General features: G+C 51.8%; 1 protein-coding gene across 1 annotated transcript in view; it reads left to right on the plus strand.

The window, feature by feature from the left end:
- LOC144486426 (adhesion G protein-coupled receptor L1-like) overlaps nt 1–27,133 on the plus strand; it is a gene marked incomplete at its 5' end in the record, with an annotated part of 221,516 nt that overhangs the window by 68,097 nt on the left and 126,286 nt on the right. Inside the window, 5 exons of the mRNA XM_078204462.1 lie at nt 1,822–1,925; nt 7,834–8,019; nt 11,337–11,375; nt 12,379–12,562; nt 18,052–18,174. Of these exons, the coding sequence (XP_078060588.1) occupies nt 1,822–1,925; nt 7,834–8,019; nt 11,337–11,375; nt 12,379–12,562; nt 18,052–18,174 (636 nt within the window). The remainder of the gene's footprint in view (nt 1–1,821; nt 1,926–7,833; nt 8,020–11,336; nt 11,376–12,378; nt 12,563–18,051; nt 18,175–27,133) is intronic.

Raw genomic sequence — 27,133 nt, forward strand, 5'->3', positions numbered from 1 at the left:
ACTGTCTGCTATCGATTCCCCACTTCCTGCACTGTCCCGTATCGATTTCCCACTTCCTGCACTGTCTGCTATCGATTCCCCACTTCCTGCACTGTCCCTCATCGATTTCCCACTTCCTGCACTGTCTGCTATCGATTTCCCACTTCCTGCACTGTCCCGTATCGATTCCCCACTTCCTGCACTGTCCCGTATCGATTCCCCACTTCCTGCACTGTCCCGTATCGATTCCCCACTTCCTGCACTGTCTGCACTCGATTCCCCACTTCCTGCACTGTCTGCTATCGATTTCCCACTTCCTGCACTGTCTGCTATCGATTTCCCACTTCCTGCACTGTCTGCACTCGATTCCCCACTTCCTGCACTGGGTGCTCTCGATTCCCCACTTCCTGCACTGTCCCGTATCGATTCCCCACTTCCTGCACTGTCCCGTATCGATTCCCCACTTCCTACACTGTCTGCTCTCGATTCCCCACTTCCTGCACTGTCCCGTATCGATTCCCCACTTCCTGCACTGTCTGCACTCGATTCCCCACTTCCTGCACTGTCCCGTAATGATTCCCCACTTCCTGCACTGTCTACTATCGATTCCCCACTTCCTGCTCTCGATTTCCCACTTCCTGCACTGTCCCGTATCGATTCCCCACTTCCTGCACTGTCTGCACTCGATTCCCCACTTCCTGCACTGTCCCGTATCGATTCCCCACTTCCTGCACTGTCTGCTATCGATTCCCCAGTTCCTGCACTGTCCCGTATCGATTCCCCACTTCCTGCACTGTCCCGTATCGATTCCCCACTTCCTGCACTGTCTGCTATCGATTCCCCACTTCCTGCACTGTCCCGTATCGATTCCCCACTTCCTGCACTGTCCCGTATCGATTCCCGACTTCCTGCACTGTCCCGTATCGATTCCCCACTTCCTGCACTGTCTGCTATCGATTCCCCACTTCCTGCACTGTCCCGTATCGATTCCCCACTTCCTGCACTGTCCCGTATCGATTCCCCACTTCCTGCACTGTCCCGTATCGATTCCCCACTTCCTGCACTGTCCCGTATCGATTCCTCACTTCCTGCACTGTCTGCTATCGATTTCCCACTTCCTGCACTGTCCCGTATCGATTCCCCACTTCCTGCACTGTCCGCTATCGATTCCCCACTTCCTGCACTGTCCCGTATCGATTCCCCACTTCCTGCACTGTCTGCGATCGATCAGCAGAATGCACTGTAGCAACTTTCCAAGGCTCCCCCGTCGGCCCCTTCCTAACCCACAACACTCCAACTGCCTAAAGCAACCAGGGCAGCAGGTTGAGGGAAAGACTGGAAACAGCTGGAACATTGTGAAGTTAAAGTTAAAGTTTAATTATTAGTCACATGTAGGCTTACATTAACACTGCAATGAAGTTACTGTGAAATTCCCCTCGTCGCCACACTCTGGCGCCTGTTCTGGTACCAGAAGGAGAATTTAGCACGGCCAATGCACCCTAACCAGCACGTCTTTCGGACTGTGGGAGGAAACCGGAGCACCCGGAGGAAACCCACACAGACACGGGGAGAATGTGCATACTCCGCACAGACAGTGACCCAAACCGGGAATCGAACCCGGGTCCCTGGCGCTGTGAGGCAGCAGTGCTGACCACTGTGCCACCGTGCCACCCTAATGCAGTGGCCAAGCATGCATTGGTAATTGCGACAGTAATATCATGATTGTGTGTTAACTCTTTGGAGAGCGAAGTCTATGGCGCCACTAATTAGCCACTTGAGGCAGGAGTACAAGTGTGGAAACGACCCATCTACCTGTTATAACCATCTCTCTCTGTGCTCCAGGTATCGCCTCCTACCTCTGCCTGGTTTCCCTCGGCCTCTGGAGCCCAAGAGGGCCAGATCTCAGCAACTGTACCTCGCCCTGGGTAAACCAGGTGGCACAAAAGGTAACCGTGGCAAAGAGAGACTTGGGGCTCTGGTATTGTTTGTTGAACTTACCAGTTGAATATTTGTGGGGAGCTAGCAATTGAACTTGAAGGAACTAGTTTGTTGTATGTAAGTGTTCCGGGGGGGTGGGGGGCGGGAGACACGTTTCACGGCTGCACTTGAGATCAACAGATGTGCAAAGGAACCACTTCAAACCGGTCCTTCTCATATCTAAGGCAGCGAGTTAAAGATAACAAGTTCTGATCTGTCCGAGCTCAAAGTATTATTATTCCCCAAAAGGCAACGAGAAGGCCCGGCAGGATCCGAGCTAGAAACCTCTAAACAGTGGAAAGGGCTGGAAATGTACCCAGCGGGTCTGGCAGCCGAGGTGGCGAGTGGAAAAGAGGGGCTGGATTTTCCATCCCAACCCAGGAATTTTGCGGTCCCGCTGATGGCGAGACCACCCCCCCCCCCGCCCCCCCACCCCCGCCGACTGCAACCCAGTTCCCATGGCGACGGGATGGGCAAGCCACGCAAAATGCCAAAGCAGGATCGGAAAATCCCGACACCAGCCGAAATTCTACCAGTGGGAACGGTCAGTAATCACAGGGCCGAGATTTAAGACAAAAATGCCAAAAGAATCACCGGCGGGGGAGAGGGGAGATTTATTTTAAGGTGGCCAATTTTTTTTAAATTTTGGTGTAAGGGTGTCGCTGGCTGGGCCAGCAGTTATTGCCCATCCTTAGTTACCCGAGGGCAGTTGAGAGTCAACCACATTGCTGTGGCTCTGGAGTCACATGTAGGCCAGACCGGGTAAGGACAGCAGATTTCCTTCCCTAAAGGACATTAGTGACCCAGATGGGTTTATCCGACAATGGTTTCATGGTCATCAGTAGATTCTTAATTCCAGATTTTTTTTGTCTTGAATTCAAATTCCACCACCTGCCGTGGCGAGATTCGAACCCGGGTCCCCAGAACATTCGCTGAGTTTCTGGATTAATAGTCTAGCGATTAATACCTGTTGTGATTTGGAATGTGCTGTCTGAAAAGACGGCGGAAGCACATTTGGGAAAGAAATTAGGTAAGTATTTGGAAAGGGGAAAGAGGCAGGGCTCCTGAGGGACAAATGGGAGGGAGGCGGGATAGCATTTTCTGGCATAATGGACCGAATGGCCATCTTGTGTGTTGTAACATTCAATGCTTTGCCCCCTTCGTAGATAAGAATTCAAATTAGAATGCAAAAAGAAGGTACAAAAACTAGCATAAGGGCACTTTATCTGAATGCTCGTAGCATTCGAAACAAGGCCAATGATTTGACGGTACAAATCATTGCGAACGAGTATGATTTGGTGGCCATTACAGAGACATGGTTGCAGGATGGTCACGGCTGGGAGTTAAATACCCAGGGGTATCAGACTGTTTGGAGGGACAGACAGGAGGGTAAGGGAGGTGGTGTAGCTCTGATATTTAAGGATGACATCAGGGCAGTAGTGAGAGATGATATAGGTTCTGTGGAAAAAAAAGGTTGAATCTATTTGGGTGGAAATTAGAAATAGTAAGGAGAAACAGTCACTGATAGGCGTAGTCTATAGGCCACCAAATAATAGCATCATGATGGGGCGAGAGATAAACAAAGAAATAACTGATGCGTGTAAAACTGGTACAGCAATTATCATGGGGGATTTTAATCTACATATCAATTGGTCAAACCAGGTCGGTCAAGGTAGCCTTGAGGAGGAGTTCATAGAATGTATCCGCGATAGCTTCCTTGAACAGTGTGTAATGGAACCTACGAGGGAGCAAGCTATCCTAGATCTGGTCCTGTGTAATGAGACAGGAATAATTAATGATCTCACAGTTAGGGATCCTCTCGGAAGAAGCGATCACAGTAATGGTTGAATTTAAAATACAGATGGAGCGTGAGAAGGTAAAATCCAATACCAGTGTCTTGTGCTTAAACAAAGGAGACTAGAATGGGATGAGGGACGAGTTGGCTAAGGTAGACTGGGAGTAAAAACTTGATGGTGGGACAATTGAGGAACAGTGGAGGACTTTCAAAGCGATCTTTCACAGTGCTCAGCAAAAGTATAACCAGTGATAAGGAAGGACTGTTGGAAAGGGGATAATCAGCCATGGATATCTAAGGAAATAAAGGAGGGATCAAATTGAAAGAAAATGTATACAAAGTGGCAAAGATTAGTGGGAACCGAGAGGATTGGGAAATCTTTAAAGGTCAACAGAAAGCCACGAAAAAAACTATAAAGAAAAGTAAGATGGATTATGAGAGTAAACTCGCTCAGAATATAAAAACAGATAGCAAAGGTTTCTACAAATATATAAAATGAGAAAGAGTGGCTAAAGTAAACATTGGCCCTTTAGAGGATGAGAAGGGGGATGTAATAACTGGAAATGAGAAAATGGCTGAGGCATTGAACAGGTATTTTGTGTCGGTCTTCACAGTGGAAAACACAAATAACATGCCAAAAATTGATGACAGGAAGGCTATGGCAGGTGAGAACCGAGAAACTATCATTATCACGAAAGAGGTTGTGTTGGGCAAGTTAATGGGGCTAAAGGTAGACAAGTCTCCTGGTCCTGATGGAATGCATCCCAGGGTACTAAAAGCGATGGCGGAGGAAATAGCAAATTCACTAGTGGTAATTTACCAAAATTTGCTGTATTCTGGGGTGGTTCCCGCAGATTGGAAAACAGCAAATGTGACGCCACTGTTTAAAAAAGGAGGTAGACAAAAGGCGGGTAACGATAAGCCGGTTAGCTTAACTTCTGTAGTAGGGAAAATACTTGAATCTATCATCAAGGAAGAAATAGCAAGACATCTGGGTATAAATTGTCCCATTGGGAAGATGCAGCATGGGTTCATGAAGGGAAGGTCATGTTTGACTAATTTGGTGGAATTCTTTGAGAACATTACATGTGCAGTGGACAATGGGAAACCTGTGGATGTGGTGTATCTGGATTTCCAGAAGGCATTTGACAAGGTGCCGCACCAAAGACTGCTACATAAGATAAAGGTGCACAGTGTTACGGGTAATGTATTAGCATGGATAGAGGATTGGTTAACTAACAGAAAGCAAAGAGTGGGGGTAAATGGGTGTTTATCTGGTTGGCGATCAGTGACTAGTGGTGTGCCTCAGGGATCAGTGTTGGGACTGCAATTGTTTATGATTTATATATATGATTTGGAGTTAGGGGCCAAGTGTAGTGTGTCAAAATTCACAGACGACACTAAGACGAGTGGCAGAGCAAAGTGTGCAGAGGACGCTGAAAGTCTGCAAAGGGATATAGATAGTCTAAGTGAGTGGGTGAGCGTCTGGCAGATGGAGTACAATGTTGGTAAATGTGAGGTCATCCATTTTGGTAAGAATAACAGCAAAATGGACTATTATTTAAAGGGTAAAAAATTGCAGCATGCTGCTGTGCGGAGGGACCTGGGTGTCCTTGTGCAAGAATCACAAGGAGTTGCTTTGCAGGTGCAGCAGGTAATTAAGAAGGCAAATAGAATTTTGTCCTTCATTGCCAGAGGGATGGAGTTTAAAAACAGCGAGGATATGTTGCAGCTGTATAAGGTGCTGGTGAGGCCACACCTGGAGTACTGTGTACAGTTTTGGTCTCTTTACTTGAGAAAGGATATACTGGCACTGGAGGGGGTGCAGAGGAGGTTCACTAGGTTGATTCCGGAGTTGAGAGGGTTGGCTTATGAGGAGAGACTGAGTAGACTGGGGCTATACACATTGGAATTCAGAAGAATGAGGGGAGATCTTATAGAAGATTATGAAGAGAATAAATAAGATAGAAGCAGGGAAGTTGTTTCCACTGGCGGGTGAAACTAGAACTAGGGGGCATAGCCTCAAAATAAGGGGGAGGAGATTTAGGACTGAGTTGAGGAGGAACTTCTTCACACAAAGGGTTGTGAATCTGTGGAATTCCCTGCCCAGTGAAGCAGTTGAGGCTATCTCATTGAATGTTTTTAAGGCAAGGATAGATACATTTGTGAAGAGTAAAGGAATTAAGGGTTATGGTGAGCGGGCGGGTAAGTGGAGCTGAGTCCACGAAAAGATCAGCCATGATCTTATTGAATGGCAGAGCAGGCTCGAGGGGCCAGATGGCCGACTCCTGCTCCTAGTTCTTCTGTTCTTAATTTATGTTCTGAGAAGCTTAGTGTGATTCATCTTTCTGAGTTCAGGATTGTGGGCAGCATCTACCCACCGGTGCCCCCTTCTTGGTCGGTAGATTACAGGCTTTGCTACGCCAGTCTAGGCCGGGTCAAGGGGGTACCAGCCCACTGCTCGCTTCCATCATCAGGAAGAAGCCAGGAGCTTTCAGCAGCTTGAGATACCAGGCCCCGCTGCCATTCAGCCTTTGCCACGTTGTGCCCCAGAGAGACAATTATTTTGTCAGTGTAAATAAGCAGCTGGGCACTCCTCGAACCAAAAAAAGCCTCACGGATATCAAATTTCCCATTCAGCTGCCATCACGATTCACCCTTTCACCTTATTAATCCATGGTCGCATGGGCGTCGCTGGCTGGGCCAGCGAATATTGCCCATCCCTAGTTGCCCTTGAACTGAGTGGCTCATTCGGCCATTTCAGAGGAAAGTTCAGAGTCAACCACATTGCTGTGGCTCTGGAGTCACATGTAGGCCAGACCAGGTAAGGACGGCAGATTTCCTTCCCTAAAGGACATTAGTGAACCAGATGGGTTTTTCCGACAATGGTTTCATGGTCATCAGTAGATTCTTAATTCCAGATTTTTTTTATTGAATTCAAATTCCACCGGCTGCCATGGCTGTATTCATAGAATCCCTACAGTGCAGAAGGAGGTCATTCGGCCCATCGAGTCTGCACCGACCATAATTCCCTCCAGGCCCGATTCCCATAACCCCATGCATTTACCCTGCTAATCCCCTTGACACTAGGGTCAATTTAGCACGGCCAATCCACCTAACCCGCACATCTTCGGAGTGTGGGAGGAAACTGGAGGAAACCCACGCAGATACGGGGAGAAACTCCACACAGACAGTGACCCAAGCCGGGAATCGAACCCGGATCCCTGGCGCTGTGAGGCAGCAGTGCCAACCACTGTGCCAAACCCAGGTCCCCAGAACATGAGCTGAGTTTCTGGATTAGTAGTCTAGCGATAATCCCAATCGGCCATCACCTCCCCATTTCCAGGTTTGAGATCCCCTGGGTTAGTGAGTGAGCCGGAGAGTTGACAGCACTCTGTGGGCCCTGGGAGTGGGCAGAAGTGATAGTTAACCGAGGCCAGTGAGTGAGCAGAGAGTGGGTCGCAAGATTGAAATCGGGCTTGTTCACTAACCATGACCTCATGAGTAAGATTCAATACATCTAATGCATGCCGAATATTTCATGACAAGTTATAGAAAATGCTTAATCGTTCATATATTAATGGAACTCTTATCAACTCCAAATGGTAAAAACAAAAGAATTATTGACACTTTGGACACAGAGCATGGCTCTCACAGTCAATGTGAGCAATCAGCACCCACCTCACCTCACTTGCCTTTGCTTCACATGTGAATCACTTCAGTCAGACTGGAAAAAAAAACTACACGGATGGAAATCAGCGGAACGTGGCGTGGGAAACGGCCAACAAAATGGGTGGGATTTTTGCAGTCGCGCTTGTCCCGAAACCGTAAACTCCTGCCTGAGGTCAGTGGAACCTTCCCATTGTCTTTCTGTCCCTTCGCCCTCTCCGATTCCCGTGGCGGACAGGACGGTAAAATTCCAGGCAATATCCTGTGGGCCGCACTCAGAACCCAGACGGGTCCCCGAGGCCGCAGGTTGGTGAGTTACTCGGTCTGTGATTCACATCCACCATTTCATAAATAGGACGCAGCAAGGAACAACGGCTGATTTTTTCTGACGTGGATCTTCCTTGTCCCCGCAGATTAAGAGTGGAGAGAATGCAGCTAATATTGCGAATGAGCTGTCCCGTCACACCAGAGGCCCCATCTATGCCGGTGATGTTAGCTCCTCCGTCAAGCTGATGGAACAGTTGCTGGATATTCTTGACGCCCAACTGCAGGCCCTGAGGCCTAGTGACAAGGAGTCAGCGGGACGCAGTTACAACAAGGTTTGAGTAACTTTTCTTCACGATGACCGCTGTGATTACAGGTTTTGTCAGCATAAACAGAGCCTCCAGTGCAGGCATGGAGGGAGAGAGAGAGAGAATGCGGGATGGGGAGAAAGAGAGTGCAGCAGAAAGGGAGAGAGAACAATCGCAATCTGGAGAGAGAGAGAGAGAGAAAGAGTGCACACCAAGAACAACAGCCGTGTTCAGAGTTTGTTTCTGTGAGAGGCTTTATTGAACTAATCTTAAGATGTCTGCCTCCAGAGGCAGCCTCATGGCGTTGTCACATGACAGTGGGAAGCCGGTTAGTTAGGAAGTAGAGGATTGCCTTTCCACTTCACTGACTGGTACATTGTTAATGTATGAGAAGTGTGGGTGTATAATTGGAACCTTGGGTAACTCAGGTAGACAAGACCGTGCCTCCCAATGTGTCTTTTCTACTCTGGGAAAAGGGGGGTGTTGTTTGAGATATAAAGGGGGTGTTTGCAGCTTGATTTATGATTAGAAGGGAGATGTTTGGGTTTTGAAATGTTTCCTGTCTGATTGAGACCTCGAGTTTCCTGTCGTCACGTAACTATGCCACGAGGCTGCCTCTGGAGGCGGATATCATGAACCCAGTTCAATAAAGGCTGTCACTGAGCACACCCTGAACACAACTGCTGCCCTTACACATCAAACAAATTGAGAGAGAGAAAGATTTTTTCCATATTCAGTCGTGGGACATGGGCGTCGCTGGCTGGCCAGCATTTACTGCCCATTCATAGTCACCCCTTTTCAGAGGGCAGTTGAGAGTCAACCACATTGCTGTGACTCTGGAGTCACATGTAGGCCAGACCAGGTAAGGATGGCAGATTTCCTTCCCTAAAGGACATTAGTGAACCAGATGGGTTTTTCCGACAATCGACAATGGTTTCATGGTCATCAGTAGATTCTTAATTCCAGATATTTTTTATTGAATTCAAATTCCACCATCTGTCGTGGCGGGATTCGAACCCGGGTCCCCAGAACATTAGCTGAGTTTCTGCATTAATAGACCAGCAATAATACCACTAGGCCATCGCCTCCCCTGCAGCCTCTGGTGAGAGAGAGAGAGCAAACGAGAGAGTGTGGGAGAGAGAGAAAAAACACAGATTCGAGAGGGAGAAGATGATGACTGGGGAGAGGGAGAATATAGATCGCAAAGGCATTCAACCTTTCCCTTTCCAAATATCTCACCACTTCCCACCCCAATGCATCACACCTCACTGCATCCTCCCCCCCCCCCCCGCCATACCACTCCATCCCATCACTCGCTACCTAATCCCACTCCATCCCACCCTAACTATCCTACTATAGAACCCTACACTGAAGAAGGAGGCCATTCAGCCCATTGAGTCTGCACCGACGACAATCCTACCCAGGTCCCATCCCCATAACCCCATATATTTACCTTACTAGTCCCCCTGACACTAAGGGGCAATTTGGCATGGCCAATCCACCTAACCCACCTAATGTTTGGACTGTGGGAGGAAACTGGAGCACCCGGAGGAAACCCACGCAGACACGGGGAGAACGCGCAGACTCTGCACAGACAGTGACCCAAGCTGGGAATCAAACCCAGATCCCTGGCGCTGTGAGACAGCAGTGCCAACCACTGTGCCACCTCACCCTACCCCCGTACTACCTAGTCAGTGAATGGATGAACAGGTTAAAGGGGTCCAAGGGAGGAGAGAAGGACAGCTGATACGAGGGAGATAGAGAAGGTATGTGAAGCTTGGAAACGGAGTTCACAGCAACAGTTTTTAAGATTTAGTCTCACAACACGGAGGTGTTTTTTTTTGGCGCAGATTGTGTGCTGGGAGGTGACTGAACCTGCATCGAAAGACTTTTCCAATTACGCTCCAGTAATAACAACATAGAACAGTACAGCACAGAACAGGCCCTTCGGCCCACAATGTTGTGCCGAACTTTGTCCGAAACCAAGATCAAGCTATCCCACTCCCTATCATCCTGGTGTGCTCCATGTGCCTATCCAATAACCCCTTGAAAGTTCCTAAAGTGTCCGACTCCACTATCACAGCAGGCAGTCCATTCCACACCCCAATCACTCTCTGAGTAAAGAACCTACCTCATACATCCCTCCTATATCTCCCACCATGAACCTTATACTTATGCCCCCTAGTAACAGCTACATCCACCCGAGGAAATAGTCTCTGAACGTCCACTCTATCTATCCCCCTCATCATTTTATAAACCTCTATTAAGTCGCCTCTCAACCTCCTCCGCTCCAGAGAGAACAGCCCTAGCTCCCTCAACCTTTCCTCATAAGACCTACCCTCCAAACCAGGCAGCATCCTGGTAAATCTCCTCTGCACTCTTTCCAGCGCTTCCACATCCTTCTTACAGTGAGGTGACCAGAACTGCACACAATATTCCAAATGTGGTCTCACCAATCCCGTATTATAAAGTTTATTTATTAGTGTCACAAGTCGGCTGACATTAACTCTGCAATGAAGTTACTGTGAAAATCCCCTAGTCGCCACACTCTGGCGCCTGTTCAGGTACACTGAGGGAGAATTTAGCACGACCAATCCACCTAACCAGCACGTCTTTCAGACTGCGGGAGGAAACTGGAGCATCCAGAAGAAACCCAAGCAGACACGGGGAGAACGTACAGACTCCACAGAGACAGTGACCCAAACCGGGAATCGAACCCGGGTCCCTGGAACTGTGAGGCAACAGTGCTAACCCACTGTGCCGCCCTATAAGGTAGGTCCATTCAAAAGTCTGATGGCAGCAGGGAAGAAACTGTTCTCGAGTCGGTGGGGACGTGACCTCAGCAGTACGGACACCCCCCCGTGCAGGTTTAAAATGGAGGCACTGCCCATAATTTAAGGGTTAGAGGGGACATGAGGAAAACCTTTCCCACCCAGAGGCTGATGGGCGTCTGAAATTCACTCCATGAGTTGGCGGCTATGCCTTGAATTCAGGATTTATTTTAAAGATCCCCGGATCTGCTGAAGGTCTGGAACCTGCGAGGCTAGGGACCAGGTGGTAGAAAGTGGGGTCAATAATGAGGGGCTAGTTTTTTGGCCAGGGCAGACATGATGGGCTGAATGGCGTCTCTCTCTGCACTGTATCTTTTCTACGGTACGGGGGAGGGGAACCGTCATTGCATTCGGGGGCAAACCAGGTGCTGGGAATGTAGAGGAGGAGAGAAGCTGGCGAACAGTAACTCACGGTGGTGGGATCTTCCTCTGTACTTGTGCAATGATCGATAGCTCCTGTAACTGAGTGACGTGCATTGTGTCTTATTTTTCTCTGTCTCCTGATGGCTACAGATTCAGAAGCGGGAGAGGACTTGCAGAGCCTATATAGAGGTACGGGCGTGTTTGTGGCAATTGGTGGCTTTGGTGTTCCATTTCATTCATTCTTCCCGCACGGTGGACATTAATCCTTCGTCTCTGCTCTGCCCCTGCCTTTCGCTGATGGCTCTCTTCCTCTCCCTCCCTTTAATCCCACTCAAAACATCAGCCGAGCGCACCCTTTCCGAATGTCGGAAGGCGGTGGCTTCAACACTTACCTCAGGACCCTATTCAAGTTCTTTGTTGGGGTGTGGGTGTCGCTGGCTGGGCCCAGCATCTCTGGCCCATCTCTAATTGCCCCTTGAGAAGGCGGTGGTGAGCTGCCTCCTTGAACCCGCTGCAGTCCATGTGGTGTAGGTACACCCACAGTGCTGTTAGGGAGGGAGTTCCAGGATTTTGACCCAGCGACTGCGAAGCAATGCTGATGTATTTGCAAATCAGGATGGTGAGTGGCTGAGAGGGGAACTTGCAGGTGGTGGTGTTCCCTCCGGATTGTTTGGAAGGTGCTGTCGGAGGGGCCTTGGTGAGTTGCTGCAGTGCATCTTGTCGGTGTTACACACCGCTGCCACTGTGCGTCGGTGATGAACAGGTCTAACCCTGGCTGACACGTCAGATTAGAAATTAATTCCTGGGAGCTCCAGGGGATTCCTGGAGAGGTTGAGAACCCCATCCTCAAAATAAACTTAAATCAAAGAATTCCTACAGTGCAGAAGGAGGCCATTCAGCCCATCGAGTCTGCGCAAAAGAGCATCTACCCCCTTCCTATCCCCATTCATTTACCATGGCCAATCCACCTAACATGCACATCTTTGGACAGTAAGGGCAATTTAGCACGGCCAATCTGGACTGTGGGAGGAAACTGGAGCACCCGGAGGAAACCCACGCAGACACGGGGAGAATGTGCAAACTCCGCACAGACAGGGACCCAAGCCGGGAATAGAACCCAGGTCCCTGGCGCTGTGAGGCAGCAGTGCTAACCACTGTGCCACCACACCTCACAGATGTGATTTGCTTCCAGGCTGTTGTACAGACTGTGGATAACTTGCTGAGACCAGAGGCTCTGGAGTCCTGGAAAGATATGAACACCACGGAACAGGTTCACACGGCAACCATGTTGCTGGATATCTTGGAGGAGGGGGCCTTTCTGCTAGCGGACAACCTCAAGGTGCCAGCGAGGGTCAACACCACCACCCAGAATGTCGGTAAGTATTGACGGTACATCGTCAGTCCAGTGTGTGTACATCGCCAGCACAGTGTGTGTACATCGCCAGCACAGTGTGTGTACATCGCCAGCACAGTGTGTGTACATCGCCAGCCCAGTGTGTGTATATGGCCAGTCCATTGTCCCTGTGTGTACATCGCCAGTCCAGTGTCCCTGTGTCTACATCACTAGCCCAGTGCCTCTGTGTACATCGCCATGTGTACATACCAGCCTAGTGTGTGTACTTACCAGCCCAGTGTGTGTACATCCCCAACTGAATGCGGGTACATCCCCAGCCCGGTGCGTGTACATCTCCAGCCCGGTGCCGTGTACATCTCCAGCCCGGTGCCGTGTACATCCCCAACTGAATGCGGGTACATCCCCAGCCCGGTGCGTGTACATCTCCAGCCCGGTGCCGTGTACATCTCCAGCCCGGTGCCGTGTACATCTCCAGCCCGGTGCGTGTACATCCCCAGCCCGGTGCGTGTACATCTCCAGCCCGGTGCCGTGTACATCTCCAGCCCGGTGCGTGTACATCCCCAGCCTAGTGCGTGTACATCTCCAGCCCGGTGCGTGTACATCCCCAGCCCAGTGCGTGTACATCTCCAGCCCGGTGTGTGTACATCGCCAGCCCGGTGTGTGTACATCCCCAGCCCGGTGTGTGTACATCCCCAGCCCGGTGTGTGTACATCGCCAGCCCGGTGTGTGTACATCCCCAACTGAATGCGGGTACATCGCCAGCCCGGTGTGTGTACATCGCCAGCCCGGTGTGTGTACATCGCCAGCCCGGTGTGTGTACATCGCCAGCCCGGTGTATGTACATTGCCAGCCCGGTGTGTGTACATTGCCAGCCCGGTGTGTGTACATCCCCAGCCCGGTGCGTGTACATCCCCAGCCCGGTGCGTGTACATCGCCAGCCCGGTGTGTGCACATCTCCAGCCCGGTGTGTGTACATCTCCAGCCCGGTGTGTGTACATCCCCAGCCCGGTGTGTGTACATTGCCAGCCCGGTGTGTGTACATTGCCAGCCCGGTGCGTGTACATCGCCAGCCCGGTGCGTGTACATCGCCAGCCCGGTGTGTGTACATCGCCAGCCCGGTGTGTGTACATCGCCAGCCTGGTGTGTGTACATCCCCAGCCCGGTGTGTGTCCATCTCCAGCCCAGTGTGTGTACATTGCCAGCCCGGTGTGTGTACATCCCCAGCCCGGTGCGTGTACATCCCCAGCCCGGTGCGTGTACATCGCCAGCCCGGTGTGTGTACATCTCCAGCCCGGTGTGTGTACATCCCCAGCCCGGTGTGTGTACATTGCCAGCCCGGTGTGTGTACATCGCCAGCCCGGTGCGTCTACATCGCCAGCCCGGTGCGTGTACATCGCCAGCCCGGTGTGTGTACATTGCCAGCCCGGTGTGTGTACATCGCCAGCCCGGTGCGTGTACATCGCCAGCCTGGTGTGTGTACATTGCCAGCCCGGTGTGTGTACATCGCCAGCCTGGTGTGTGTACATCCCCAGCCCGGTGTGTGTACATCTCCAGCCCGGTGTGTGTACATCGCCAGCCCGGTGTGTGTACATCGCCAGCCCAGTGTGTGTACATCGCCAGCCTGGTGTGTGTACATCGCCAGCCCGGTGTGTGTACATCGCCAGCCCGGTGTGTGTACATCGCCAGCCCGGTGTGTGTACATCGCCAGCCCAGTGTGTGTACATCGCCAGCCCGGTGTGTGTACATCCCCAGCCCGGTGTGTGTACATCTCCAGCCCGGTGTGTGTACATCGCCAGCCCAGTGTGTGTACATCGCCAGCCCGGTGTGTGTACATCGCCAGCCCAGTGTGTGTACATCGCCAGCCCAGTGTGTGTACATCGCCAGCCCGGTGTGTGTACATCTCCAGCCCGGTGTGTGTACATCCCCAGCCCGGTGTGTGTACATTGCCAGCCCGGTGTGTGTACATCGCCAGCCCGGTGCGTCTACATCGCCAGCCCGGTGCGTGTACATCGCCAGCCCGGTGTGTGTACATTGCCAGCCCGGTGTGTGTACATCGCCAGCCCGGTGCGTGTACATCGCCAGCCTGGTGTGTGTACATTGCCAGCCCGGTGTGTGTACATCGCCAGCCTGGTGTGTGTACATCCCCAGCCCGGTGTGTGTACATCTCCAGCCCGGTGTGTGTACATCGCCAGCCCGGTGTGTGTACATCGCCAGCCCAGTGTGTGTACATCGCCAGCCTGGTGTGTGTACATCGCCAGCCCGGTGTGTGTACATCGCCAGCCCGGTGTGTGTACATCGCCAGCCCGGTGTGTGTACATCGCCAGCCCAGTGTGTGTACATCGCCAGCCCGGTGTGTGTACATCCCCAGCCCGGTGTGTGTACATCTCCAGCCCGGTGTGTGTACATCGCCAGCCCAGTGTGTGTACATCGCCAGCCCAGTGTGTGTACATCGCCAGCCCGGTGCTGTGTACATCTCCAGCCCGGTGCGTGTACATCGCCAGCCCAGTGTGTGTACATCGCCAGCCCGGTGTGTGTACATCGCCAGCCCAGTGTGTGTACATCGCCAGCCCGGTGTGTGTACATCTCCAGCCCGGTGTGTGTACATCGCCAGCCCGGTGTGTGTACATCCCCAGCCCGGTGTGTGTACATCGCCAGCCCGGTGTGTGTACATCCCCAGCCCGGTGTGTGTACATCCCCAGCCCGGTGTGTGTACATCGCCAGCCCGGTGTGTGTACATCCCCAGCCCGGTGTGTGTACATCGCCAGCCCGGTGTGTGTACATCGCCAGCCCGGTGTGTGTACATCTCCAGCCCGGTGTGTGTACATCGCCAGCCTGGTGTGTGTACATCGCCAGCCCGGTGTGTGTACATCGCCAGCCCGGTGTGTGTACATCGCCAGCCCGGTGTGTGTACATCCCCAGCCCGGTGTGTGTACATCGCCAGCCTGGTGTGTGTACATCGCCAGCCCGGTGTGTGTACATCCCCAGCCCGGTGTGTGTACATCGCCAGCCCGGTGTGTGTACATCGCCAGCCCGGTGTGTGTACATCCCCAGCCCGGTGTGTGTACATCGCCAGCCCGGTGTGTGTACATCGCCAGCCTGGTGTGTGTACATCGCCAGCCTGGTGTGTGTACATCCCCAGCCCGGTGTGTGTACATCGCCAGCCTGGTGTGTGTACATCGCCAGCCCGGTGTGTGTACATCCCCAGCCCGGTGTGTGTACATCGCCAGCCCGGTGTGTGTACATCCCCAGCCCGGTGTGTGTACATCGCCAGCCTGGTGTGTGTACATCGCCAGCCCGGTGTGTGTACATCCCCAGCCCGGTGCGTGTACATCGCCAGCCCGGTGTGTGTACATCGCCAGCCCGGTGTGTGTACATTGCCAGCCCGGTGTGTGTACATCCCCAGCCCGGTGTGTGTACATCCCCAGCCCGGTGTGTGTACATCGCCAGCCTGGTGTGTGTACATCGCCAGCCCGGTGTGTGTACATCTCCAGCCCGGTGTGTGTACATCGCCAGCCCGGTGTGTGTACATCGCCAGCCCGGTGTGTGTACATCGCCAGCCCAGTGTGTGTACATCCCCAGCCCGGTGTGTGTACATCGCCAGCCCAGTGTGTGTACATCGCCAGCCCAGTGTGTGTACATCCCCAGCCCGGTGTGTGTACATCGCCAGCCCAGTGTGTGTACATCCCCAGCCCGGTGTGTGTACATCGCCAGCCCGGTGTGTGTACATCGCCAGCCTGGTGTCCCTCCGTGTATATGGCACACTGCCTGTCCCGCTATCTGTAGATGTATTTGCCTGCCCCCATTACAGAAACACTTTATGCTCCTCGCCCTGCCTGGGCCCAGGTGAATCTACTGCCACCGCCTGTCAGTCTCACTGAGATCTGAAAACTGATTCCAACTTGAATTTTTATCTGTGCGTTGATACAGGAAACGAGAAACATTATTCTGCTTCCAATGAATATAAAATCAGTGCTAACTACAAACACTCTGGGTTCACCTTTCCCTCCCTTTCTCACACTATCTCTCTCTGCCTCACTTTCTGTTGGCTCTCTGGGACGCTTGCTTCTTTGGAATATTAAACTGTCTCGTTGTGTTCTGTTCTGGCCCCGTTTCCTGTCCTCTTTCTGCTGCCTCTGCTTCTCACTCTTACTCCCTCTTTGTGTCCTCTTTATCTTGCTGCTTCTCGCTTCTGTTTCCGCGTCTCTCCATCCTCATGTCTCTCACACTCACTCTCTTAATCCTTCACACCCTTACTGTATCTCTAATTCTACCTTCCTCCTCTCCTTCCTCTCTCTCCTTCTCTTCATCTTTCCTTTGCACCTGCCCCTCACCCCAACTCTCCTCCCTGCATTCCCCATTCTCACCCTCTCTCCATCTTCCCCTCTCTCCGTCTTTCCCTCTCTCTGTCTTTCCCTCTCTCCATCTTTCCCTCTCTCTGTCTTTCCCTCTCTCTGTCTTTCCCTCTCTCTGTCTTTCCCTCTCTCCATCTTTCCCTCTCTCCGTCTTTCCCTCTCTTCACGTTCTATTTTCCGCTTTCCCTCTTCCCTCGCTCTCTTCTCTCCTCGCTCGGTCTCTCTTTTCGCCTCTCCTCCTCTGTGCTATCCTCACTACTCCCTTTCCCTCCCGCCATCTCTGCTCTCTCTCTCTCTCCCTCTCCTCCCCTTTCCCTCCCTCCCATTTCCTCCTCTCTCCCCTTCACTCCCCTCTTTCTCCCCCTCCCCTGTCTCTCTTTCTCTCTCTGTCTCTCTTTCTCTGTCTTTCTTTGTGTGTGCCTCTCTCTCTCATTTAACCCCTTCTGTCTCTCTCTCCCCCTCTCTCTCTTCCCCTCTCTCTCTCTCTATCTTTCTCCCCATCTCTCTCTCTTTCTCCCCTCTCCCCTTCTCTCTCCCCTTCTCCCTCCCCCTCTCTCCCCCTCTCTCTCCCCCTCTCTCTCTTGCCCTCCCTCCCTCTTCCCCTCTCTCTCTCTCTCTCCCTCTCTCTCCCCCATCTCTCTCTCTCTCTCCCCTCTCCCCCTCTCTCTCACCCTCTCTCTTCCCCTCTCTCTCTCTCTCTCTCTCCCCATCTCTCTCTCTCTCCCCCCTCTCCCCCTCTCTCTCGCCCTTCTCTCTCTCTCTCTCCCTCCCCCTCTCTCTCCCCCTCTCTCTCCCTCTCCCTCTCCCCTTTCTCCCACCCCCTCTCTCTCCCCCTCTCTATCGCCCTTCTCTCCCCCTCTCTCTCCCCCTCTCTCTCCCCCTCTCTCTCCCCCTCTCTCTCGCCCTTCTCTCCCCCTCTCTCCCTCCCTCTTTCTCTTGCTCTCTCTCTCTCTCGCTCTCTTTCTCTCTTCCCCCCCGCCCCACCCCCCTCTCTCTCCCCCTCTCTCTCTTCCCCCCCCACCCCCCTCTCTCTCCCTCTCTCCCTCTTCCCGCCCCCCCCACCCCCCTCTCTCTCCCTCTCTCTCTCTCCCTCTCTCTCTTCCCCCCAACCCTCCCCCACCCCTGCGCCCCCCCCCCTCTCTCTCTCTCTCCCTCGCAGTGTTTGAAGTCTGTGTGCTAAACACTGAGGAGCAGGTGAAGGAGTTGACATTTCCAAATGGCTATCTGACAGAAAGCTTCATCCAGATCTCCCCGAATACCATCAAACAGAACAGTCGCAATGGTGAGTATCAGCGCCATCAGGCTGTTAACTCCTTTGCTTCCAAAGTGCGCTGGGTGAACCAAACACAACGTGGGGCCGGTTAACAGGTAGTCACGGCAACAGACAGTCGCCCAAGGGCTGATCGGGTCCCTAGCATCAGGTGGCTCCAGCAACAGACAGTCCCTGACGATGATTTGATTTGATTTATTATTGTCACATGTATTAGTATACAGTGAAAAGTATTGTTTCTTGCGCGCTATACAGACAAAACATACCGTTCATAGAGAAGGAAATGAGAGAGTGCAGAATGTAGTGTTATAGTCATAGCTAGGGTGTAGAGAAAGATCAACTTAATGCGAGGTAGGTCCATTCAAAAGTCTGACAGCAGCAGGGAAGAAGCTGTTCTTGAGTCGGTTGGTACGTGTCCTCAGACTTTTTTACCTTTTAATGAAGGAAGAAGGTGGAAGAGAGAATGTCCGGGGTGCGTGGGGTCTTTAATTATGCTGGCTGCTTTGCCGAGGCAGCGGGAAGTGTAGACAGAGTCAATGGATGGGAGGCTGGTTTGCGTGATGAATTGGGCTACATTCACGACCTTTTGTAGTTTCTTGCGGTCTTGGGCAGAGCAGGAGCCCATACCAAACTGTGATACAACCAGAAAGAATGCTTTCTATGGTGCATCTGTTAAAGTCGGTGAGAGTCGTAGCTGACATGCCAAATGTCCGTAGTTTTCTGAGAAAGTAGAGGTGTTGGTGGGCTTTCTTAACTATCGTGTCGACATGGGGAGATCAGGACAGGTTGTTGGTGATCTGGACACCTAAAATCCTGAAGCTCTCGACCCTTTCTACTTCGTCCCCGTTGATGTAGACAGGGGCATGTTCTCCTCTACGCTTCCTGAAGTCGATGACAATCTCCTTTGTTTTGTTGACATTGAGGGAGAGATTATTGTTGCCGCACCAGTTCACCAGATTCTCTATCTCATTCCTGTACTCTGTCTCGTCATTGTTTGAGATCCGACCCACTATGGTGGTGTCATCAGCAAACTTGAAAATCGAATTGGAGGGGAATTTGGCCGCACAGTCATAGGTGTATAAGGAGTATAGTAGGGGGCTGAGAACACAGCCTTGTGGGGCACCGGTGTGGAGGATGATGGCGGAGGAGGTCTTGTTGCCTATCCTTACTGATTGTGGTCTGTGAGTTAAGAAGTTTGGGATCCAGTTGCAGAGGGAGGAGCCGAGGCCCAGACCATGACAACAGGCAGTCCTGGCAGCCATATTTGTTTTCTTCCAAATTACCCGTTGGATTTCTTGTTGACTGTCTTATATTAGTGGCCTCTAGTTAGATTCTTCCCGACAAGAGGAGATATTCACTCTGTATCCACTGCAGCAGAACCTTTCAGAATGTTAAAGACCCTGATTAGGTCATCCCCCTCAGCCTTCCTTAGATATGAACGTACAAATTTGGAGTGGGAGTAGGCCACTCGGCCCCTCCATTCAATAAGCCCATGGCTGATCTGAATGGAACCTCAAGTCCCCTGACTCCCCCCAATAACCTCTCACCGCCTCATTCATCAAGAATCTATCCAGTTCTGCCTTAAAAATATTCAAAGTCTCTGCTTCCACTGCCTTCTGAGGAAGAGAGTTCCAGACACTCTCCACCCTCTGTGAGAAAACAATTCTCCTCATCGCCAGACTCCTATTTATCGATTGCAGCTCAGCCTTCAACACCATTATTCTAACGAAACTCATCTCCAAACTCCGTGGCCTGGGCCTCGGCTCGGTAGCACGAGGGGCGGCACGGTAGCACAGTGGTTAGCACTGCTGATTCACAGCTCCAGGGACCTGGGTTCGATTCCCGGCTTGGGTCACTGTCTGTGTGGAGTTTGCACATTCTCTTCGTGTCTGTGTGGGTTTCCTCCGGGTGCTCCGGTTTCCTCCCACAGTCCAAAGATGTGCGGGTTAGGTTGATTGGCCATGCTAAAAATGTCCCTTAGTGTCCTGAGATGCGTAGGTTAGAGGGATTAGTGGGTAAAATATGTAGGGATATGGGGGTAGGGTCTGGGTGGGATTGTGGTCGGTGCAGACTCGATGGGCCGAATGGCCTCTTTCTGTACTGTAGGGTTTCTATGATTTCTTCCCCCTGTGACTGAATCCTGAACTTCCTAACCCACAGACCACAATCAGTAAGGATAGGCAACAACACCTCCTCCAGGATCATCCTCAACAGCGGTGCCCCACAAGGCTGTGTTCTCAGCCCCCTACTATACTCCTTATACACCAATAACTGTGTGGCCAAATTCCCCTCCAATTCGATTTTAAATTTGCCGACGACACCACTGTAGTGGGACAGATCTTTGGTGGATTCCACCTTGTCGGTGCCTCTCAGGATCCTAAAGGTTTCGATCAAGTCACCTCTTACTCTTCTAAACTTCAGTGGATACAAACATATTTCTCTCCAGCCTTTCCACTTCAGACAACCTGATCTGAGGAGGGATGTCCGTACTATAGAGGGAGTGCAGCAAAGGTTTACCAGCCTGATTCCTGGGATGGCAGGTCTGTCATATGAAGAGAGACTAAATCGTTAGGATTATATTCACTGGAGTTTAGAAGAGTGAGAGGGGATCTCACAGAAACTTATAAAATTCTAACAGGGTAGATTCAGAAAGAATGTTCCCGATGGTGGGGGGGAGTCCAGAACTAGGGGGTCATAGTTTGAGGATAAGGGGTAAATCTTTCAGAACTGAGGTGAGGAGAAATGTCTTCACCCAGAGAGCGGTGATTGTGTGGAATTCACTCCCACAGAAAGTAGTTCAGGCCAAAACGTTATCTGATTTCAAGAAGAAATTCGATATAACTCCTGGGGCTAAAGGGATCAAGGGATATGGAAGGAAAGGGGATTGTTGATTTTGATGACCAAGATGAATGGTGGAGCAGGCTTGAAGGGCCGAATGGCCTCCTCCTGCTTCTAGTTTCTCTGTTTCTATGTAACCTGCCCATTCCTGCTGTTCATCTCTTAAGCAAGAGAAATTGGGCAACACAGTGGGTTAGCACTGCTGCCTCACAGCGCCAGGGACCCCGGTTCCATTCCTGGCTTGGGTCACAGTCTGTGTGGAGTCTGCATGTTCTCCCGGTGTCTGCGTGGGTTTCCTCCGGGTTATCCGGTTTCCCCCCATAGTCTGAAAGATGTGAAGGTTAGGTGGATTGACTCTAACAGTGTGGTGAACCATCGTTGGTTCCCACTGGATAGTGCTGAGCCAGGGGCTGGCCAGGACTACAAGGATGTACATATGTTACTGTTGGATTGTGCTATTGTTGCTGTTGGGTTAGGGTGGGGTTGTTACACCTGTGTTTGTTACTGTTGTGGCACATCCCAGTCAGGCTCCGCCTCCTGGGAGAGGTATAAGAGTCCCTGCTCTGGCCGGGACCCCTTCAGTCTGGGATAGTGTATATAAGTTCTGATAGCTTCATTAATAGTAAATAAAAGCCTTCATTTACTGAGCTTCGAGCCTCGTGGCTAAATTGATGTGCATCAATTTTATTTACTATTATTAAACTCTCGACGGAGAAAAAAAAAGAAGAGAGAGTATGGAGCAAATTCTCAAGCCAGAACTCCTGACGCTAGATCCACGTGCGGTGGGCGCTTCTAACACCTTCGACCACTGGCTGAAGTGTTTCGAAGAATACCTGGCAGCCTCCGCAGCGGTCACCACAGATGATGACAGACTCCGGGTCCTCCATGCGAGGGTAAGCGACACAGTCTACCTTGCGATCCGTGCGGCCACTAATTACCCTAAGGCCCTCGAGCTTCTAAAGAAGCGCTATACCAAACCACCTAACGAGATACACGCTCGTTACCTCCTAGCCACTCGACGACGGCAGTCTGGCGAAACGATGGAGGACTATGCGAATGAGCTCTTACAGTTAGCCAGGGGCTGTAACTGCAAAGCTGTGTCGGCTGAGCAGAGCATGTACGACCTCGCCCGAGATGCGTTTGTGGCCGGGGTCGGATCATCGTACATTCGACTTAAACTGTTGGAGAAGGGTAACCTTAATCTTACCCAGGCCATCGAGTTAGCAGAGATGCTCGAGTCGGCTTCAAAGAGCTTAGTCTTATATCCAGAGGACCACGTGGAGACAACGTGGCAGGAGCAGTCGCAAATCCCTCCTCGCCCCTCGGGTTCGAAATGCTGTGTAATGGCGTGCTCCCATTCGGGCCAGACGACGGCTGCAGCCCCGTGCGGCCCGCGGTGCTACTTCTGTGGAGGAGCAAAACATACCCGGCAAAAGTGTCCCGCTAAAGCTGTATTGTGCACCGCATGCGGTAAAAAAGGGCATTATGCAAAGGTGTGCCGATCGAAACCCAGGAACAGCAGGGCAGCCTGCGATTCTTCAGAGCTTGGATCATCATCGTCGAAGTCGTCGCGAGGTTCGTCCACGTGCGCGACCAGGACGACGCCATTACGGTCGACGGAGTCGGAGGAGTATGACCACCAGGGGTCGCTGAGTTTGGCGCCCTCACCCACATGCGATTCATGGGGGCAGCCATGTTGGTCGACACTGACCACGAACGACCAGCAGGGGTCCTCCTCATCGACTTCAGCTGCCTGCAGTGGCGCTCATGAACCAACGGTGGCGTCGATCATCCTGGACCAGGCCAAGCCTCATAGACTCGAATGTTCGACGACGAATATCCAGGTAAATGACCAAGTGGTTTATTGTCTGTTTGACAGCGGGAGCACTGCGAGCTTTATCCACCCAGACACTGTGAAGCGGTGTGGACTCCAGATTCAACCTGCCAAACAGACAATCTCTATGGCATCAAGGTCCCGGTCTGTTGCCGTGCTAGGGAATTGCGTGGTAACCTTGAAAGTACAAGGCACAGTTTACGAGTGCTTCAAGCTCCTTGTGTTGCCGTATCTTTGCGCGCCAATACTTCTCGGACTAAACTTCGTGGTCCACTTGAGGAGTGTAATCCTACAGTACGGTGGGCCACTCCCTTCACTGGCAGTGGGAAAACAGCGGCAGCCTCCAAATTGCCCAACGCGCCCTGCCTGCAGCCTCTCGACTCTGAAGATCACCACACCCTCCTTGTTTCAGAATCTGGTGCCAGGCTGCAAGCCCATCGCGACTAAAAGTAGGCGTTACAGCACTGAGGATCGGATCTTCATTAGATCTGAGGTTCAGCGGCTCCTCAAAGAAAGGATCATACAACCCAGTGTTAGTCCGCAGAGAGCACAGGTTGTGGTGGTCAAGAGCGGGAACAAACCCCGGATGGTCATTGACTACAGTCAGACCATTAACCGATATACGCAGCTGGATGCGTATCCCCTCCCGCGCATATCTGATATGGTCAATCAGATTGCGCAGTACCGGGTGTTCTCCACCATAGACCTCAAGTCCGCCTACCACCAACTCCCCATTCGCCCAGAGGACCGACAATACACGGCTTTTGAGGCGGATGGTCGCTTGTATCATTTTCTCAGGGTTCCCTTTGGTGTCACCAATGGGGTCTCGGTCTTCCAGCGTGCTATGGACCGAATGGTGGACCAGAACGGGCTGCGGGCTACCTTCCCGTACCTGGATAACGTCACCATCTGCGGCCATGACCAGCAGGACCATGACACAAACCTCCTGAACTTCTTACGCACTGCATCTCGCCTGAACTTGACCTACAACAGGGAGAAGTGTGTGTTTCGTACGCGCCGTTTAGCCATCCTAGGATACGTGGTGGAAAACGGGGTCATTGGCCCGGATCCAGACCGTATGCGCCCCCTTGCTGAACTTCCCTTACCTGCTAGTGCAAAAGCACTGAGAAGATGCTTGGGCTTCTTCTCCTATTATGCGCAGTGGGTTCCCAGTTACGCGGACAAAGCCCGTCCGCTTATTAAGTCCACGACTTTTCCCCTAACGCCAGAGGCCCGATTGGCCTTCGAGAAATTGAAAGACGACATCACGAAAGCTACGATGCACGCAGTAGACGAGTCCATCCCCTTTCAGGTGGAAAGTGATGCATCTGATTTCGCCCTGGCCGCCACACTTAACCAGGCGGGCAGGCCCGTCGCATTTTTTTCCCGCACCCTCCAAGGCCCCGAAATTCGGCATTCAGTGGTGGAAAAGGAGGCCCAGGCCATTGTGGAGGCCGTCAGACACTGGCACCATTACTTGGCGGGAAAACGGTTCACCCTGATCACGGACCAGCAGTCCGTGGCGTTCCTGTTTAATAACACGCAGAGGGGCAAGATCAAGAATGACAAGATCTTGCGGTGGAGAATTGAACTCTCCACCTATAACTACGATATCATGTATCGTCCAGGGAAACTCAATGAGCCCTCGGATGCCCTCTCGCGTGGAACTTGCGCTAGTATTCAGGAGGATCGTTTGAACGCCCTCCATAATGATCTGTGCCATCCTGGGGTCACTCGGCTCTACCACTTTGTCAAAGCCCGCAACCTGCCTTACTCGGTGGAGGACGTCAGGTCGGTAACAAGGAGCTGTCGGATTTGCGCAGAATGCAAACCGCACTTTTACCGACCTGACCAGGCACATTTGGTCAAGGCCACTCGTCCCTTCGAGAGACTGAGTGTTGATTTTAAGGGCCCCCCTTCCCTCAACAGATCGGAACGTGTACTTTCTAAACATCATCGATGAGTACTCCCGGTTCCCTTTTGTTGTTCCCTCCTCTGATACATCCGCTGCCACGGTGATCAAGGCATTCCGTGATCTTTTTACCCTGTTCGGGTACCCCAGCTACATCCATAGCGACAGGGGCTCATCGTTCATGAGTAATGACTTGAGGCAATTCCTGCTCTCATACGGGATTGCCTCTAGTAGGACCACGAGTTACAACCCTCGGGGTAATGGACAGGTGGAACGCAAGAATGCTACAGTCTGGAAGGCTGTCTTACTGGCGTTGAAGTCCAAAGGTCTTCCAGTCTCCCGTTGGCAAGAGGTGCTCCCTGATGCGCTCCACCCTATTCGCTCCCTCCTGTGTACGGCAACCAATGCTACTCCCCACAAGAGGATGTTCTCATTCCCTCGGAAGTCTTCCTCGGGGACCTCTTTACCGTCTTGGTTGACGTACCCAGGACCCGTCCTCCTGCGGCGACATGTAAGGGCCCGCAAGTCCGACCCATTGGTCGAACAGGTCCATCTCCTCCACGCCAACCCTCAGTATGCCTATGTGGCATACCCTGACGGGCGAGAGGACACGGTCTCGATCCGAGACCTGGCGCCAGCAGGGGACGTAGCAACCCCTGTCGCTCCCATACCCCCAGTAACAAACCCATTACCTCCTATTTCTTCCCCGGACAAGGCGCGGGCAGCATCGGGACCAGTGCTTAACCATTTTACTCCCATGTACAGCTTGCCTGAGCCCAGAAGATGGTCGCCACCGCAGGGCGTGTCAGGACCCCCTGGACTACCGTCATTTCAGGGTCAACCGGCCTGTGAGTCCGTGGGAGAACAGCTGGACGCCGTTTTGGGGAGAACGCCACCGCAAGTGCCTACTCCGGTGTCACCGCTGGTATTGAGGAGGTCACAACGACGGTGCAGTCCCCCTGACCATCTGAACTTATAGACTGCTGACATTTCATTCTGGTTTTTGTACCCCGCCGGCCTTTGTTTTCAAAGGAGGGGTGAATGTGGTGAACCATCGTTGGTTCCCACTGGATAGTGCTGAGCCAGGGGCTGGCCAGGACTACAAGGATGTACATATGTTACTGTTGGATTGTGCTATTGTTGCTGTTGGGTTAGGGTGGGGTTGTTACACCTTTGTATGACAGTGTTGTGGCACATCCCAGTCGGGCTCCGCCTCCTGGGAGAGGTATAAGAGTCCCTGCTCTGGCCGGGACCCCTTCAGTCTGGGATAGTGTACATAAGTTCTGATAGCTTCATTAATAGTAAATAAAAGCCTTCATTTACTGAGCTTCGAGCCTCGTGGCTAAATTGCTGTGCATCAAACAGGCACTGGAGTGTGGCGACTAGGGGAATTTCACAGTAACTTCATTGCAGTGTTAATGTAAGCCTTACTTGTGACACTAATAAATAAACTTTACTTTTTCTTTTCTTTACTGGAAATGGCAGATCCAGCTTGAGGGGTCGAATGGCCTCCCTCTGTTTCTACGAGAGATTAAAAACTTGGATATTTACATTCACTGGATACCAATGTAAATGGGTTGGGGGGGCGGGGTGGGGTGGGGGGAGGGGGGTGGTGTCAAGAACTCACTTGGTCAGGAAGAGATTCAGAGAAAAGTCCTGAAGCTCATATAAGTGGCACTCAACCAGCCTCGACTCATCGTGCTAGAGAGTCATAGAGGTTTACAGCATGGAAACAGGCCCTTCGGCCCAACTTGTCCATGCCGCTCTTTTTTTTTCACCCCTAAACTAGTCCCAATTGCCCGCATTTGGCCCATATCCCTCTATAGCCATCTTACCCATGTAACTATCTAAATGCTTTTTAAAAGATAAAATTGTACCCGCCTCTACTTCTACCTCTGGCAGCTTGTTCCAGACACTCACCACCCTCTGTGTGAAAAAATTGCCCCTCTGGACACTTTTGTATCTCTCCCCTCTCACTTTAAACCTATGCCCTCTAGTTTTAGACTCCCCTACCTTTGGGAAAACTTATTGACTATCTAGCTGATCTATGCCCCTCATTATTTTATAGACCTCCATAAGATCACCCCACAGCTTCCTACGCACCAGGGAAAAAAGTCCCAGTCTATCCAGCCTCTCCTTATAACTCAAACCATCAAGTCCCGGTCGCATCCTAATAAATCTTTTCTGTACTCTTTCGAGTTTAATAATATCCTTTCTATAATAGGGTGACCAGAACTGTACACAGTATTCCAAGTGTGGCCTTACCAATGTCTTGTACAACTTCAACAAGACGTCCCAACTCCTGTATTCAATGTTCTGACCAATGAAACCAAGCATGCCGAATGCCTTCTTCACCACCCTGTCCACCTGTGACTCCACTTTCAAGG

Source organism: Mustelus asterias, unplaced genomic scaffold (genome assembly GCF_964213995.1).
Source record: "Mustelus asterias unplaced genomic scaffold, sMusAst1.hap1.1 HAP1_SCAFFOLD_335, whole genome shotgun sequence".
Taxonomy (NCBI): domain Eukaryota; kingdom Metazoa; phylum Chordata; class Chondrichthyes; order Carcharhiniformes; family Triakidae; genus Mustelus; species Mustelus asterias.